Consider the following 14,095-nt stretch of genomic DNA (forward strand, 5'->3'; position numbering starts at 1 on the left):
AGAATAATTATTCCAAGTTCATCAGAGGGCGTTTGGCCAAGGCATAGTTTCTCGGGGGGAATTCTCCGTGAGAGGAGATTAAAGTCTGATATAAATGAAATGCCAAGAAACCACCCCCCCCCCCCCCCTGAAGAGAGAGATACCTTTTTACAGTGATGACTAGAGCAATAGCCCTATCTCTGGACTGTTTCACGGCCCCTAATGTGGGTTACTCCGTTCATCTTTGGGTTATGGGTTGAACTGGGCGCTAAAGGAGACCAGTCGAATATGAAAACGTGACCCCCACAAACCCTCCTTTTCCCCACTTCCGACTTCAGATTGGCCTATCGATGAAGGAAAAGCCCCTTTCTCAAACAAGCCAGTCGTGGGCCAAGCATTGACGCGGATCTATGCCTGCCTGTGGTGGTTGTTGGTCCTTGTCAAACTCTGCTTGTCCACACTGGCTGTTTCACCGTTGTTCAGTGCTGGCCAGTCACAACCCTTGATTGGTATTTCCGCCACGTTATGACAACTCGGGCTTGACCTGTCGCATGTTCTAGGTCCATATTCTGCTAAACTCTACAGAGGCTATCTGTAAATACGAGCCCCCGATTCGCTGAAATGGATCTGCAGGATCGTCTGCCTTTATACTCCATACGCACATGAGAAATCCCCTTGAATCGATCTGTGGCCCCAGCGCTAAATTCCCCCCTCTTTCGAGAAAATTGAAGAAAAAGACTCGGAAATCAAAATGGAAAGCGAATTCCACATGATATGGGCCGTGCTAGAGGTGGAGAGTCTTGGTTGAATTCTACATATTGGTCCGGTTGGCCTTGACTCTGTTTTACTCTTTCTTCACTGGACTGAACACAAGGGGAAACAGTCCTTTCTTCTATTTTCGATCATTCATTGTTATCCTTTCATTTTTTTTTAACCACAATCAACATTGTCTCATTTATTTTTGCCTTTGTTTTCGAGACAATCTTCATTGTGTCCGACAAATTTCCATCTTTAGCCCATTTTTCTTTTTGGCAGTGACTGGATCACTAGCATTCCTTTCGTTGCCCGTCGACAACAGCCTTTAACAAACATCGCCCGCTGTTCTGTGAACAATTTCCCTTTTCACTGAGCCCAATTGGACTGAAAAAATATCGAAATACGGCTTTTATTCCATGCTTCCGCTCTGAATCCTATACATTTGATATAGGCAGGTCCTTTACTTGACACCAGCCACCCAACGGAAAAACCCCTAAACGCCTGAATCTCTTCGATCCTTGCTTCTACCATTTGACCAAGCAACCTGGGGTTGTTTTGTTTGCTGTTCTACTCCTCGACAATATCTTCCGAGCCTTCTCTGGGGTCGGGGCAGATATCAACGCTCCCCTTTTCAACACACTCTTTTCCAGCGAGCTGGCCTCGCTAAATAACACACCAAGTTCAATCCTAAGCACTTGACGTACAGTATCTTTGGTTTGTCGTCATGCACTCCTTTCTTCTGGCGATGTCCCTCGCCGGACTGGCCAGCGCAACGGATATTGATTCCATCGAAAAACGATCTGGTGGCTACTCTCCCTACTACGAAGCCGTCAATGATGATCTAGCACGCTATTCACTCCTCGCCCTTGGATGTGCTGCCGCCGCTTATTACATCTGGCAGCTCGCCTTCCGCTTCTCTCGCCATCTTCGACGCCTGGCAAGCTTCACCGATGACCGACAACGGTACTTCGTCTCTACACACAATACCTTTGCCTGGATCAAGGACCATATCATATATGCTGCGCTGTTCCGCAACCGACACAACCGTGAACTCCAACTCTCATCAGCTCTTAACATGGGTACTTTGCCCAGCCGCTTCCATGCTTTCCTTATCACTGGCGTTATCGCTATGAACGTCACGCTCTGCTGTGTGACAACTCCTTATGGATCCGAGTCAGACACCCTTGCTGGTATTATTCGTAACCGCACTGGAGTTATGGCAACTGTGAACTTGATCCCATTGGTCTTGATGGCAGGCCGTAGCAACCCCCTCATTGCTATGCTCCATGTGCCTTTCGATACATGGAATCTGCTCCACCGATGGCTCGGCCGCATCGTGGTGCTGGAGAGTCTTGCACATGTGTTTGCATGGGCTATCCCCAAAGCCAACAAGAGTGGCTGGAAGGTTATCGGAATGGCTCTGAGTAAGAGCAACTTTTTGCTGACCGGCTTGGTGGCCGCTTGTGCATTCACTGTGCTCTTGCTGCACTCGCCCTCGCCTATTCGCCATGCATTCTATGAGACATTCCTCCACTTGCACATTGCCATTGCAGCCGTTTCCATGGGTTTCCTTTGGGTCCATCTCAACAACCTACCAGCGCAAACCTATCTGCTTGCATCCATCATCCTCTGGGCCCTCGAGCGAGCCACCCGCTTCTTAATCATTGTGTACCGCAACTGCGGCCGTGAATCCACAACCGCAACCATTGAGGCCATGCACGGCGACGCAATGCGCATTACCCTGCGCATGGCCCGCCCCTGGACCTTCCGCCCGGGCCAGCACATCTACCTCTACATCCCAGCAGTGGGCTTGTGGACCTCGCACCCGTTCTCCGTTGGCTGGAGCGAAACTGAAGACAGCAATACCGATGAGAAGTCACTCCCACTCACCAGCAATGACATCCTCAGCGTGCCCCAAAAAGAAACAATTTCTCTTCTCGTTCGCCGCCGCACCGGAATGACCGACAAGCTCTTCCAGCGCGCCGCAAACTCCCCGAGCTCACAGATTACCCTCCGCGCCTTTGCCGAGGGCCCATATGGTAACATCCACACCATGGACTCATACGGTACTGTGATGCTCTTTGCCGGCGGAGTCGGTATCACCCACCACGTCCCCTTCGTCCGCCACCTGGTCGCTGGGTTCGCGAACGGCACTGTCGCTGCCCGCCGCGTCACACTCGTCTGGATCATCCAGTCGCCCGAACACCTGGAGTGGATCCGGCCCTGGATGACTAGTATCTTGGCGATGGATCGCCGCCGTGAAGTCCTGCGCATCATGCTCTTTGTTACACGCCCGCGCAACACCAAGGAGATCCAGAGTCCCTCTGCGACTGTGCAGATGTTCCCTGGTCGTCCTAATATTGATACGCTGGTCGGCATGGAGGTCGATAATCAAATTGGCGCCATGGGCGTTCTTGTCTGCGGCAATGGCGGTCTGAGTGATGACGTTCGCCGTGTTTGTCGCAAGAGACAGACTCAGTCCAATGTTGATTATGTGGAAGAGAGTTTCTCTTGGTAGACTGATATACATGATAGATATAAGTTGGTGTCTTTTTGGCGTATGAGCGTGTTTGTTGTGATGGTCACTGTCGTCTTTTTATCTAGGGTTATACTGTTGTATAGTCCCTCACTTGCCTGTTCGGTTTGCTTTGCAGCTGCCTTTTCTTGTATACTTTGATCTTTTTGTTCCTTTCTGGCAGCGATCTTTCTGTCATATCGGTCTATAGGGTTGTACATATCTTTCCTGCAAAATGCACGATTCGATTAAGGATTGTTCTTAACTTACGCATCGAAGCTCACCAACAAATGTAGATAGCATCCACAGAATTAAATCGCCGACTTTGTGACTTCGTCTTCCTTGATGTAGCTACTAGGAGTTAGAAGAGAGAATGAATGAAAGGATTGGATTCTCTACAAATAGAAGGCTACTTATGTAGGCCCCAGCCTAACAAACCAGGCATTCATCTCAACATTTCTTCATAACAAGGCCCATGGGTAGTATCAACGAAAAAAATAAAAGTAAAATAAACAGAAACAGAAACAGACAAATCATTACGCACAATAAAATGCATCAGCAGACGTTACATCCCCAGTACCTTTGTACTTCGCTCGTTGTGGGTATGGGCACATGATTCTGTCATACGTCTTCCCATCTTCAGGGGAGTATTTCACTGGAAGACTTGTAGGAGAATTGTCAGACTCAACCCAAGCAACAAGGCTATCGAACATAGTGGAAGGGTATCCCCCTTTCATGCCAAAGCAGTGTCCCATCATTGGTGCTTCGAACAGCTTATAGTAATCATGAACATTCGAATCGCCAGCAGTTACCGCTTCGTAATATGACCTCGTGCCATTGGAAGGGATTACCTCGTCCATCTGCATAGAAAATCAGTATAAGTGTATTTCTTGAACAAAGTATGAAACGTACCAGGCCATGGTATGTAAGCATCTTGCCCCCAGCGTCACGGAATTTCGATAGATCTGGGTTATTCGTTCCAAATACCGAATTCCATTGCTGGACAGACTTTCGGAAAAGATGATCATATGTTTGGTGTGTGATGTTGGTCAAGGTGAAATTCAGGTTGTGCTCGACAAACACCTGAGCCCATCGATTATACAGCTGGCTGGATACCGCAGTGCATGTCCCGTTGGCACATTTGGTATTTGCCGGGGTGTTTTCTCCTGTCAATCTAGTCCCGGGATAGAAACCATACCACAAGAAGTTGCCCTGTGAGTCCCGTGCTCCCGTCCAGGTGGCATTAACAAGCTTCGCAGTGGCAGCCGAGATTCTCAACTGCGATCCAGTGTCACTGCAGTTAATTTGTGTCCCCACTAGAGCGAACGGATCGAAGACACATGAATCTGGATCCGATATTATACCATCCATGACACCGTCAGCACCGTCACAGGCGGAGAGTGCGGCGTCTGTCACGGCGTTGATCTCGCAAGGGTGAGGGTATTCATCGAGCTGGTTCATGATAAACTGAGCCCAGTACCCTCCCAACGAAAGTTGCGGCCAATTGATGGCCGGGGCAGAAGCAACAATCCCATCAAATGCTGCGGGGTATTGCTGGGCGAGCGCCAGACCCTGTCGGCCACCTTGTGAGCATCCGGTCCAATAAGAGTATTTGGGCTTCGATCCATATGCGCTCTCTGCTAAGCTCTTTCCGATAATTGCTGCATCTCCGAGAGAAGCAATGGCAAAGTTGTACATGGTATCATAGTCTGGCATTCCATTTTCCAGAAGGCCCCAGTCTGCAGGGTCGTCGCTTGTGTGACCGCCATCCGTTGAAATGGCGACGTATCCTTCGGAAGTTGCTGCGATCATTCCATACGCTGTTATTGATGTGAGCCCAGCTGTGTAGCCATTTCCTCCGATTCCTTGTAGTCGCTCGTTCCAGGAATCACTGGGTAGAAGCACGCCAACGTTGATAGTATCGTTTTTGGCGGTGTGCTTGTAGGTCACTGTGACATTGCAGAAGTTGAGATTTTGAGCAGTCACGCCATCATGGTTGTAGTAGTACCACTCGGGAATATACTGGGACACATTTGAGACCTGCGAAGCTTGTAGTGAGAGCACTTCGGCGCCTGGTATGTGAGGATATGAAAAGGCCTCAGCCGAGCACAACGATGGAGAGAGGCTCATGATGTGAAAATCTGCACTTTGGAGACCAGACTCGGAGGAAAGAATTTGCTGCATATTTTGATTCGGAGAGGACATATGTTTCGCATTTTATTGTTTGTTGTTTGCTTCTTGGCTTATTCGAAGGTTACATATAGTCTATACGCGCATTCAGCAGCCAAGGAACTTGAATATTGCTGCCTTGGTTCCATTAGCTCAACCGTGTTTACTGTTGCATATCAAGGCGCAGATATTTAGACTAGTGGATATGAACTCTACAATAAAACTCCACTCGGTTGAGAGGCAAAAGCTATACGCGTATTCGAACCCGAGGCTAAAGTGGGGCCACCCCTAAATTGGATGGCCCTAAATTAAGGAGTATCCTCGATTAGGAGACGTTGAGTGTTATCTATGATATTTATTGGAGTAAATATGCTTTATTACAGCAGAGTATGAAATATAGGAATAGTTGAAGCATGTGCTAAATGTAGGGGGAAAAATGCAATTGTTCTATAAGAGGAACTGTCTATAAACAAAACGAAACCAAAAACTCCAAGTAAACAACGGTATATAGAGCCTCGCTTCAAATACAAAAGATTCAAACTCCAGAATAACTGTGTGCAAGCGGAATGTTTCCATCGGAATCCGCATCAAGGCTCATCTGGTCAGGATACCAAATAAAGAAGATAACCATGACAGCCATCATCGGCAAGCTATCAAACACGTACAATGTCCACTCGTGCATAAGGGGGTAACCATCATTGTCCATGACATATTCAATGATCCGGAAAATAGAGCGGACCAAAATGAGAGCGCTGACAGCATATAGCATGTGCATTGATCGTTGCCAGGGGATACCAGGCTTGAGGCACTCGGGAGTGGGTGTGCGACGAAGGCGCTTTGCGAACATGATGGCCGTTACCCAGAAGAGGGAAAAGGAAATGAGTTGGATTGCCAAACCGGCAATAACGCACACCTTTCCCCACAGGGGGTATCCCATAACGGAGAGAGATGAGGAGTTTCCCTGGACAACGAAAGACAAAACATCGAACCAGACAAATGTTTTCGTAAGGCGCGAGACCCGAATGGGAGAAAGATGTTCTCCCCGAACCCGGCGGATGACTCGACCAAGGGTCATGTAGATAGTTGCGGCGAAGAGTGTAGGACTGAGCAGAATGAATATGTTGGCGACAATGTACGGTCCCATTGTAACTGTATTATTGTGTGCAATGCAGCGGCCGATGTAACCGATGATCTGGACTTGATTTCAATGCAGGTCAGCATCTGGTCTTCGGGGTATGGAAGGGTAAGATTCCAAGGGAAGGGAGTCGACATACAAAAGCCGCCTAAGGTAAATGCTATACAAAACCATGTTCTGGCTCTGAACATTTTCCAAGAATGAAGGCCCGTTAGGACCATGAACATCAGCATGAAGATGACAGCTGCTGGTATGGAAGGTGCATAGTTCCAAAATTTGTAGGCACGAGACGCGAGTTCAGGCATGATTGGCGATTGTATGGACGCGCGAAGAAAGAAGGAGGTGTTGTGAGTTGAGCAGACCTAATTTGAAGGATGTAGAGCCTTTATAAGTCGAGATTTTCGGACATCTCAATATAGAAGAATCTTTTTTTAATTTTTAGGTCTTTCCATAGATCGGATTGCGGATACGCGTATAGAAAAGACCCACATGCAACCTTGGAACAAAGTAAAGTTGGCCAATCACAAGCTGTAAAATATTTAAGCTAGTCTAAAAACAGAATCATTCCCTAGGTACAACTTGTACACAATATCATCGTTCTCCTCTTTTTTTTTTCGTGCGCAGTCAGCCACACTCGCGTCAGTATCTATTTGCTCCCGCTGTTCTTCTGGCGGTTTTTCATGTATGTTATATGGTTGCCTGATAATCCAGATCACAATCGACTGGCACTAGAGCACGTTACTCTTGGAGCAAAATTCTTCACCATATTTTATCAAATGAAAATGAATGTACTTCTATAGACACCACGTAGGCTACTGAGTCCCTTTAACGTGGTATGCATACCATCAGTAAGGTATCATTTAGCATTAATCTAGCGGTCAATCCTGCTCAGTGTCTTTTTTGTTTCACTTTTTTTCTTCTGGTCGAACAACATAGTCCTAGAAACTAAGTCACTACTACTATGAAATATGATAGCCCGCCACGAGCATGGAGCTATAGAGCTGCTACAAATTGAATACCTGGTTTTTGAACCAGTCGGTGAAAATTTCGTTGTGTCGTATAACGCGGTCGCCGGTGAAGACGGCATTAGAGAGCCGGGGCTGGGGTAGTTGAAAGGGATAATCTACCGCGTATAAACGCGGGGTAGCTATGTGAAAAAGCGGAGAAGAAGATAAAAATGACAGTATAAAGAAGTAGATTTTTAGAGGCGTACGCTGTGTCGAACGAGAGGCACCTAACCGCATCAAGAAGTAGATTACTAGCCGTGTGACAAAGCGGATTATTATGATGAGGTGTGTCGAAAAGAAAGATACTAACCGCACAAGTAGCGGATTATAACTAAAGGTGCGTCGAATAGTGAGGCACATGTAGAGATATACTTCGAATAGAGAAGTACTAACCGCGTAGGTAGGTGCTTCAGCCTCGTTTTAGAAGAATTTGGGATTAAGAGCCTTGAGAGACAATCAGAAGCTTATGAAGTCTTCAGCCAAAACATGGATCTTTTGTCGGAAGATATACGGACACCGATTTAAGGTTTTGACCCGGGAGACTCAACGTTAAAACACATGCACATATTGGGGGAGAAGGCTAGTGATCATGAAATAGTATATATGTCAACTGCACTAGAGCGTGACGTCTTTGTTCTGGTTAGCCTAGTTGCAGACCTTAAGACTCTAGAAATTTTTATGATCTCAATAGAGCTATCTCCTAACGTCGGTTTTCATGGATATTGGTAACAGCCTCCTAGCCTGCCTAAGGCTGGATGGACTTTCGGCAAGTTTGAGCGCCACTGTATCTAGCAAACCAATAACAAGTTTGAAAAAAAGAAAAGTATTGGACAACCAAGGATATGAGAAGAAATATATGAGGAGTTGCTGGTCTTGTTCATGAGCAAACTGGCCCTTTATAGGCCTCAAACGAAGTCTAATCTCACCTAGGCATCTCAACAGATATTTCTAGCTCTCATGATCCAGAAACTTTCTGGAGCCTGAGGTATTTTTTTCTCGATCAACAAGGCCATAGAGGTAACTTACTCCCCAGACAGTAGAACCTAGCCGGGCTCGTTGCGTTGACACCTTGGCAATGTGATATGATTACTCAACGACCCCGGAGATCTCGGGAGAACATTCCGCGAGTTGCACGAGCTTATAAATCCGTTAAGTGGGGTGGGGCCGAAGACTAAATATGACCTCAGCCATCGCATACTTAAACTATCGATTTATCTTCAAACACAACAATAATTCAACCTCTTCAATCATCTCAAGTTTGATATTCAGTGATATTTCTTGTTTTTATCAATATGACGCAACCAAACATCACCCTCTACACGACCCAGACCCCCAATGGCATCAAAATCTCTATCGCGCTAGAGGAGCTTGGGTATAGTAGTTTACTTGGCCCCCCTTGAAGCTTTAGTACTAATAAATTGCAGCCTGCCATACAAGGTCGAGAAGATTGACATCTCTAAGAATACCCAAAAGGAAGAGTATGTGCTTACATCTTCACAACTACCCACACAAACATATCTAACTTCCGTACAGCTGGTTCCTGAAGATCAACCCTAATGGCCGTATCCCTGCCTTGACAGACACCTTCAGCGATGGTCAGGAGATCCGGCTGTTTGAGTCTGGCAGCATTCTGGAATACTTGACAGAACAGTACGATACAGATTACAAGATCTCATTCCCCAAGGGCACCCGGGAATACTATGAGATGAAGAGCTGGCTGTTCTTCCAGAATGCGGGCCTAGGACCCATGCAAGGCCAAGCCAATCATTTCTCGCGGTACGCCCCCGAGCGCATTGAGTACGGCGTGAACCGATACGTCAATGAGTCACGCCGATTGTATGGTGTTTTGGACAAGCACCTCGCCGAGTCCAAGTCTGGTTATATTGTCGGCGATCACGTCTCTATTGCTGATATCTCACACTGGGGATGGGTGGCCGCTGCAGGATGGGCCGGTATCGATATTGACGAGTTCCCGAATGTTAAGGCCTGGGAGGAACTTATGGCCCAGCGACCGGGTACTGAGAAGGGCCGTCATGTTCCTGCCCCTCATACAATTAAAGAACTCATCAAGGATAAGGCGGCTGTGGATAAGGCAGCTGCTGATGCCAGGGATTGGATTCAACAGGGGATGCAGGCCGATGCCAAAGGCAAAGTTTGAAGAACCGATAAGACATTGATGACAGTTGAATAGCAGAGCGGATAATTTGAAACGAAATTCGAATCAAGAGACCGTAAACTTCACAACTTTTAATTGGTGTGCTATTGTTACAGTACAATTCCCACATGTACGTATATACATGTATATGTAACTATACACCGGATTGTAGGTCGCACTCCATGGCTTTCCTTTTCCGCTTTAGCGCTCACCCTTTGCCGTTTTTTGATCACCGAGCAAAACTGAACATCTGTGGACGCCACTGAGTATTACACAATCGTCAAACACGCCTGGGCCCGGCTCACTGACACAACAACTCCTAACTCTAAAAACACCGCAAATAGTCAAACCCAATCCACAACCGAAGGTGGGACAAAGGGGTAGACCCTGGGCCCGGCAGATATACTACTGACGTAATTTCTCCATAGACTTCTAAGGTCGTAACCTTGGAAGGTTCAGGCACCCGACTCCATCTGTTTCCCGGCACTACGCTCCAGAGATAGCAGAATATACAGTGTTATCACCCGTGTCCCTTGACCCGATCTCCGGCGTGTTGAGGTCAACACCTGCATACTCACACAATGAGCGACACACGCCCCTCCCTGATGCTCCGCAAATTCCTTAAAGACAATGACTCGGCAGATGTGTTAAGGCAGAACCAAACAGGACCTGACAATTCTCCTGAAGATGGTTGGCCTAGAGATCCCTTTCGAAGAGAGTATTGCTTTTTCTACGGGACATTAATGGATCCACATACGCTCTCTCAAGTCTTGAAATCCTCAGAGCGACCCCCCGTCATGCGTCGTGCTAGAGTGATAGGTTATGAAATCAAGCTTTGGGGGCCCTACCCCGCCCTTCTTGATGGAGAGCCACCCCATTTAGTTGATGGCATGGCGTATGAAATCTTGTCACAGACGCAACTTGATCGACTCGCAGCCTATGAGACGGACAAATACCAGCTGAGACCTTGCTTGATTGACCTTCCGAAGAAAAGACCATTGAAGGGGTTGCTTTCATGTGGGACGGGCAACAGGACGAACTACGGGAAGGCACATTTGACTTGAAGCAATGGAAAAAGGAGAAGCAGATGGGAGATTTAGATTGAAAACCGTATATGGGAGCCCAAAACCTTTTACCTAGATGCTGTCAATGATTGAGAGTAGACGTCCGTGTTGGTGGAAAGGAAAGAGACTGAGTCCCAAGTCTGCCGCGAAGGTGGACTTGGCTAATAATACGTAGAAGTGGAATGAAAAATTCATATCTCATCCCAAAAACTCTCCTCCCATCTTTGCCTCCCAACACCATGAGAATTCCATGAAGACAAGGAGGGGCGGTGTTATGGAAGATGGAAAAAGGAAGATAACTAGTTAACTATTCCTGACTATGTAGCAGCCCGCAACCGCTAACTACAGGGCGGGTCCGCGCTTCGAGTCCGGATATACATAAATCCGAGAATAGCCTCGCCACCGCCTACCAAATAAGATTTTGCTAAAATCACGTGTGAATGCTCGCCTCTTGAACCTTGAAGCTTCTTTCATCCGTTTCACCTGGATCACTTACTACTCACTTTTTTTTATCCAAAGCAGCAGTCATGGCTTGGCGCAACCAAGGAATAACTGGCTCCAACAACATCCCGCTTGGCCGGCGACGCATGGGCGGCGAGGATGGAGAGGAGGAAAGTCGCACTGCGACCCCTTCTTCTATGCCCTCTTCGTCTATGGGTCCCGATGGCCCAAAGCGTGGGCGCAGTCCTGTTCGAGGTATGTTTCTTCCAAAGTGAAAGTTTTGAAAACAAACCAAGACTGACTTTTATTTCAAAGCCGACCCAGGTCCCCTGAGCACCGATGGCGATGGCAAGAGGCGCAAGAAGCGCAACCGCTGGGGTGACCAGCAAGAGAACAAGGCCGCCGGCCTTATGGGCCTGCCGACTATGATCATGGCGAACTTCACCAGCGAACAGCTTGAAGCTTACACACTTCACCTTCGTATCGAGGAAATTAGCCAGAAGCTTCGAATCAACGATGTGGTCCCCGCCGATGGTGACAGGTACGTGCTTTCATCCTTCGTAATTTGTGCTTACTTGTATACTGACTTTCATAACAGATCTCCCTCGCCACCTCCCCAGTACGATAACTTCGGAAGACGTGTGAACACTCGCGAGTACCGCTATCGCAAGCGTCTCGAGGATGAACGTCATAAACTGGTCGAGAAGGCCATCAAGACCATTCCTAACTACAACCCGCCTTCTGACTACAGACGCCCCACCAAGACCCAGGAGAAGGTCTACGTCCCCGTGAATGACTATCCAGAGATTAACTTCAGTATGATAACTAACCCTCTAACTCCTAACCATTCTTCCATTGCGTTTATCACGAGTCCCTACTCGACTCGAGCTGACAAGGCATACCACCTTGGATGTCCTCAGCTTGTTTCTTGCTAAACCGTGGTGCTTGATGCTGCACATATTTTAAACAATTACAGGATCACTAACACTTAGCGCTCGCTATTTTTACAGTTGGCTTACTCATAGGACCTCGTGGAAACACCTTGAAAAAGATGGAGACCGAGTCCGGTGCTAAGATTGCCATTCGAGGCAAAGGCTCCGTCAAAGAAGGAAAAGGTCGATCTGACGCCGCTCATGGTAGCAACCAGGAAGAAGATCTTCACTGCCTGATTATGGCGGACACCGAAGAAAAGGTTAACAAGGCCAAGAAGCTTGTCCACAATGTCATTGAAACAGTAAGTTCCCTTGTCTCATTTTGTGGGTTAAAAAAACCGAGATTGACAATTTATCAGGCCGCATCCATCCCCGAAGGCCAGAACGAGCTCAAGCGCAACCAACTCCGTGAGCTGGCTGCTCTTAACGGTACCCTTCGTGACGACGAGAACCAGGCTTGCCAGAACTGTAAGTGAACACATTTAAGATGTTTTTGGTTGGGCAATTAATTCTAACTGTGATCCTCAGGTGGTCAAATCGGACATCGCAAGTATGACTGTCCCGAACAGCGTAACTTCACTGCGAACATTATCTGTCGTGTCTGTGGCAATGCTGGCCATATGGCTCGCGATTGTCCTGATCGCCAGAGAGGTAGTGACTGGCGCAACGCCGGCGGCGCGGACAGACGTGGCGATCGTGCTGTTGGCACTGGTGATGCCGTGGACCGCGAGATGGAGGTAAGTTCTTTTTGTTCATGACTGCTTTATCACGCATTATACTGACATTTCACTTAGCAATTGATGAACGAGTTGTCTGGTGGTGCTCCTGGCGAATACGAACCCCGTCGCATTGAAGCCGGCCCTGATGGCGGTAACGGCCAGCCTGATGACCGTGATTCAAAGCCCTGGCAACAACGGGGACCACCAACCCAAAGTGATGTGGCTCCATGGCAACAACGCCGCGAACCTCGCCCTCGTGATGATTACGGATCCCGTGACAATTATGGATCCCGTGATCACCATGGATCTCGTGACGATTATGGATCTCGCAACCAGGGTGGTCCTGCCCCTTGGGCTGCGCAGAACCAACACCAAGGTCAACCCCAAGCCCGTGACTACAATTACGGATCTCAAGGTGGTTATGCTGCTCCTGGTACTGCCCCAAGTGCTGCTCCTTGGCAGCAACAGGCCCCTCCTGGCGGACAGCAGCCTGCCTATGGTGGTGGATACGGTGGATACGGTGGATATGCGGCTTACCCTCCTGGCATGGGCGCTCCTGGTGCTGCCCCTCCTGGTATGGGCGCGCCTCCCCCTCCTCCCCCTCCTGGTATGGCTCCAATGTACCCTGGAGCTGCTGGCAGCCCTCCTCCTCCGCCCCCCCCTGGCGATGCCCCGCCTCCGCCGCCTCCAAGCGACCTGCCTCCCCCACCCCCACCTCCCCAGTGATGACCTCGCCTCCCGGCGAAAAAGTAATTTCGATTCAAATCGTTTTTCCATGCGTGAAGAAATTTGCTATGGTGGCTTTGAAAGACAATTCAACCAGGATTGATTTCAGAAGCCCACGGCTCGCTAACAATTTTTCCAATAACTCCATAGTTGTTCTTTCCTATGCAGATTTGAGTAATACGACTAATTCTCTTTAGTTCATCTTGACTTAAATGTTGGGTTGTTATATTTACCCCGTACACTCGTATATGAACGTAGCGGCCTGACGCAGATCCTAACTAGAAGTTGATGCCTCAGGCCCCCACTCACAGGTCTTGGCTTCCTCAGCTCCAACATTTCTCCACAAAATCAAGCTCCCTTCCATTATGTCCCAATTCATGCCCTCCTATATTTCTTTGCATAACAATACAAGTACCTAGATCTTCTTAAATCCATGCTAGTTGTATTGTACTGAAGCATCGGATTCATCCCACCATTGCATATGCAAGGGTCGTCAC

General features: G+C 48.0%; 5 protein-coding genes across 5 annotated transcripts; 3 read left to right on the top strand and 2 right to left on the bottom strand.

The window, feature by feature from the left end:
* Positions 1–1,459: 1,459 nt before the first annotated feature.
* On the top strand, positions 1,460–3,253 carry N7455_002221 (ferric reductase family protein; the record flags this gene model as incomplete). Its single annotated transcript, XM_040951299.2, has 1 exon — positions 1,460–3,253. The coding sequence occupies one exon, from the start codon at positions 1,460–1,462 to the stop codon at positions 3,251–3,253; it is 1,794 nt and encodes a 597-aa protein (XP_040817977.2).
* A 533-nt stretch (positions 3,254–3,786) lies between these two features.
* N7455_002222 (putative feruloyl esterase) lies at positions 3,787–5,380 on the bottom strand (the record flags this gene model as incomplete). Its single annotated transcript, XM_040951399.2, has 2 exons — positions 3,787–4,110; positions 4,163–5,380. 2 exons carry the CDS (start codon positions 5,378–5,380, stop codon positions 3,787–3,789), a joined length of 1,542 nt encoding a protein of 513 aa, XP_040817765.2.
* Positions 5,381–5,954: 574 nt separating this feature from the next.
* Positions 5,955–6,563, bottom strand: N7455_002223 (RTA1 domain-containing protein; the record flags this gene model as incomplete). Its single annotated transcript, XM_040950892.2, has 1 exon — positions 5,955–6,563. One exon carries the CDS (start codon positions 6,561–6,563, stop codon positions 5,955–5,957), a length of 609 nt encoding a protein of 202 aa, XP_040818427.2.
* Positions 6,564–8,853: 2,290 nt separating this feature from the next.
* On the top strand, positions 8,854–9,719 carry N7455_002224 (glutathione S-transferase family protein; the record flags this gene model as incomplete). Its single annotated transcript, XM_040950908.2, has 3 exons — positions 8,854–8,933; positions 8,986–9,039; positions 9,095–9,719. 3 exons carry the CDS (start codon positions 8,854–8,856, stop codon positions 9,717–9,719), a joined length of 759 nt encoding a protein of 252 aa, XP_040818212.1.
* Positions 9,720–11,307: 1,588 nt separating this feature from the next.
* bbp (putative zinc knuckle transcription factor/splicing factor MSL5/ZFM1) lies at positions 11,308–13,598 on the top strand (the record flags this gene model as incomplete). Its single annotated transcript, XM_065604240.1, has 7 exons — positions 11,308–11,476; positions 11,537–11,762; positions 11,820–12,037; positions 12,232–12,455; positions 12,513–12,621; positions 12,682–12,890; positions 12,948–13,598. 7 exons carry the CDS (start codon positions 11,308–11,310, stop codon positions 13,596–13,598), a joined length of 1,806 nt encoding a protein of 601 aa, XP_065462731.1.
* Between the last annotated feature and the right edge of the window lie 497 nt (positions 13,599–14,095).

This window comes from Penicillium solitum, assembly GCF_028829755.1.
Source record: "Penicillium solitum strain IBT 25940 chromosome Unknown utg000001l_segment0_segment0, whole genome shotgun sequence".
In the NCBI taxonomy this organism is placed as follows: domain Eukaryota; kingdom Fungi; phylum Ascomycota; class Eurotiomycetes; order Eurotiales; family Aspergillaceae; genus Penicillium; species Penicillium solitum.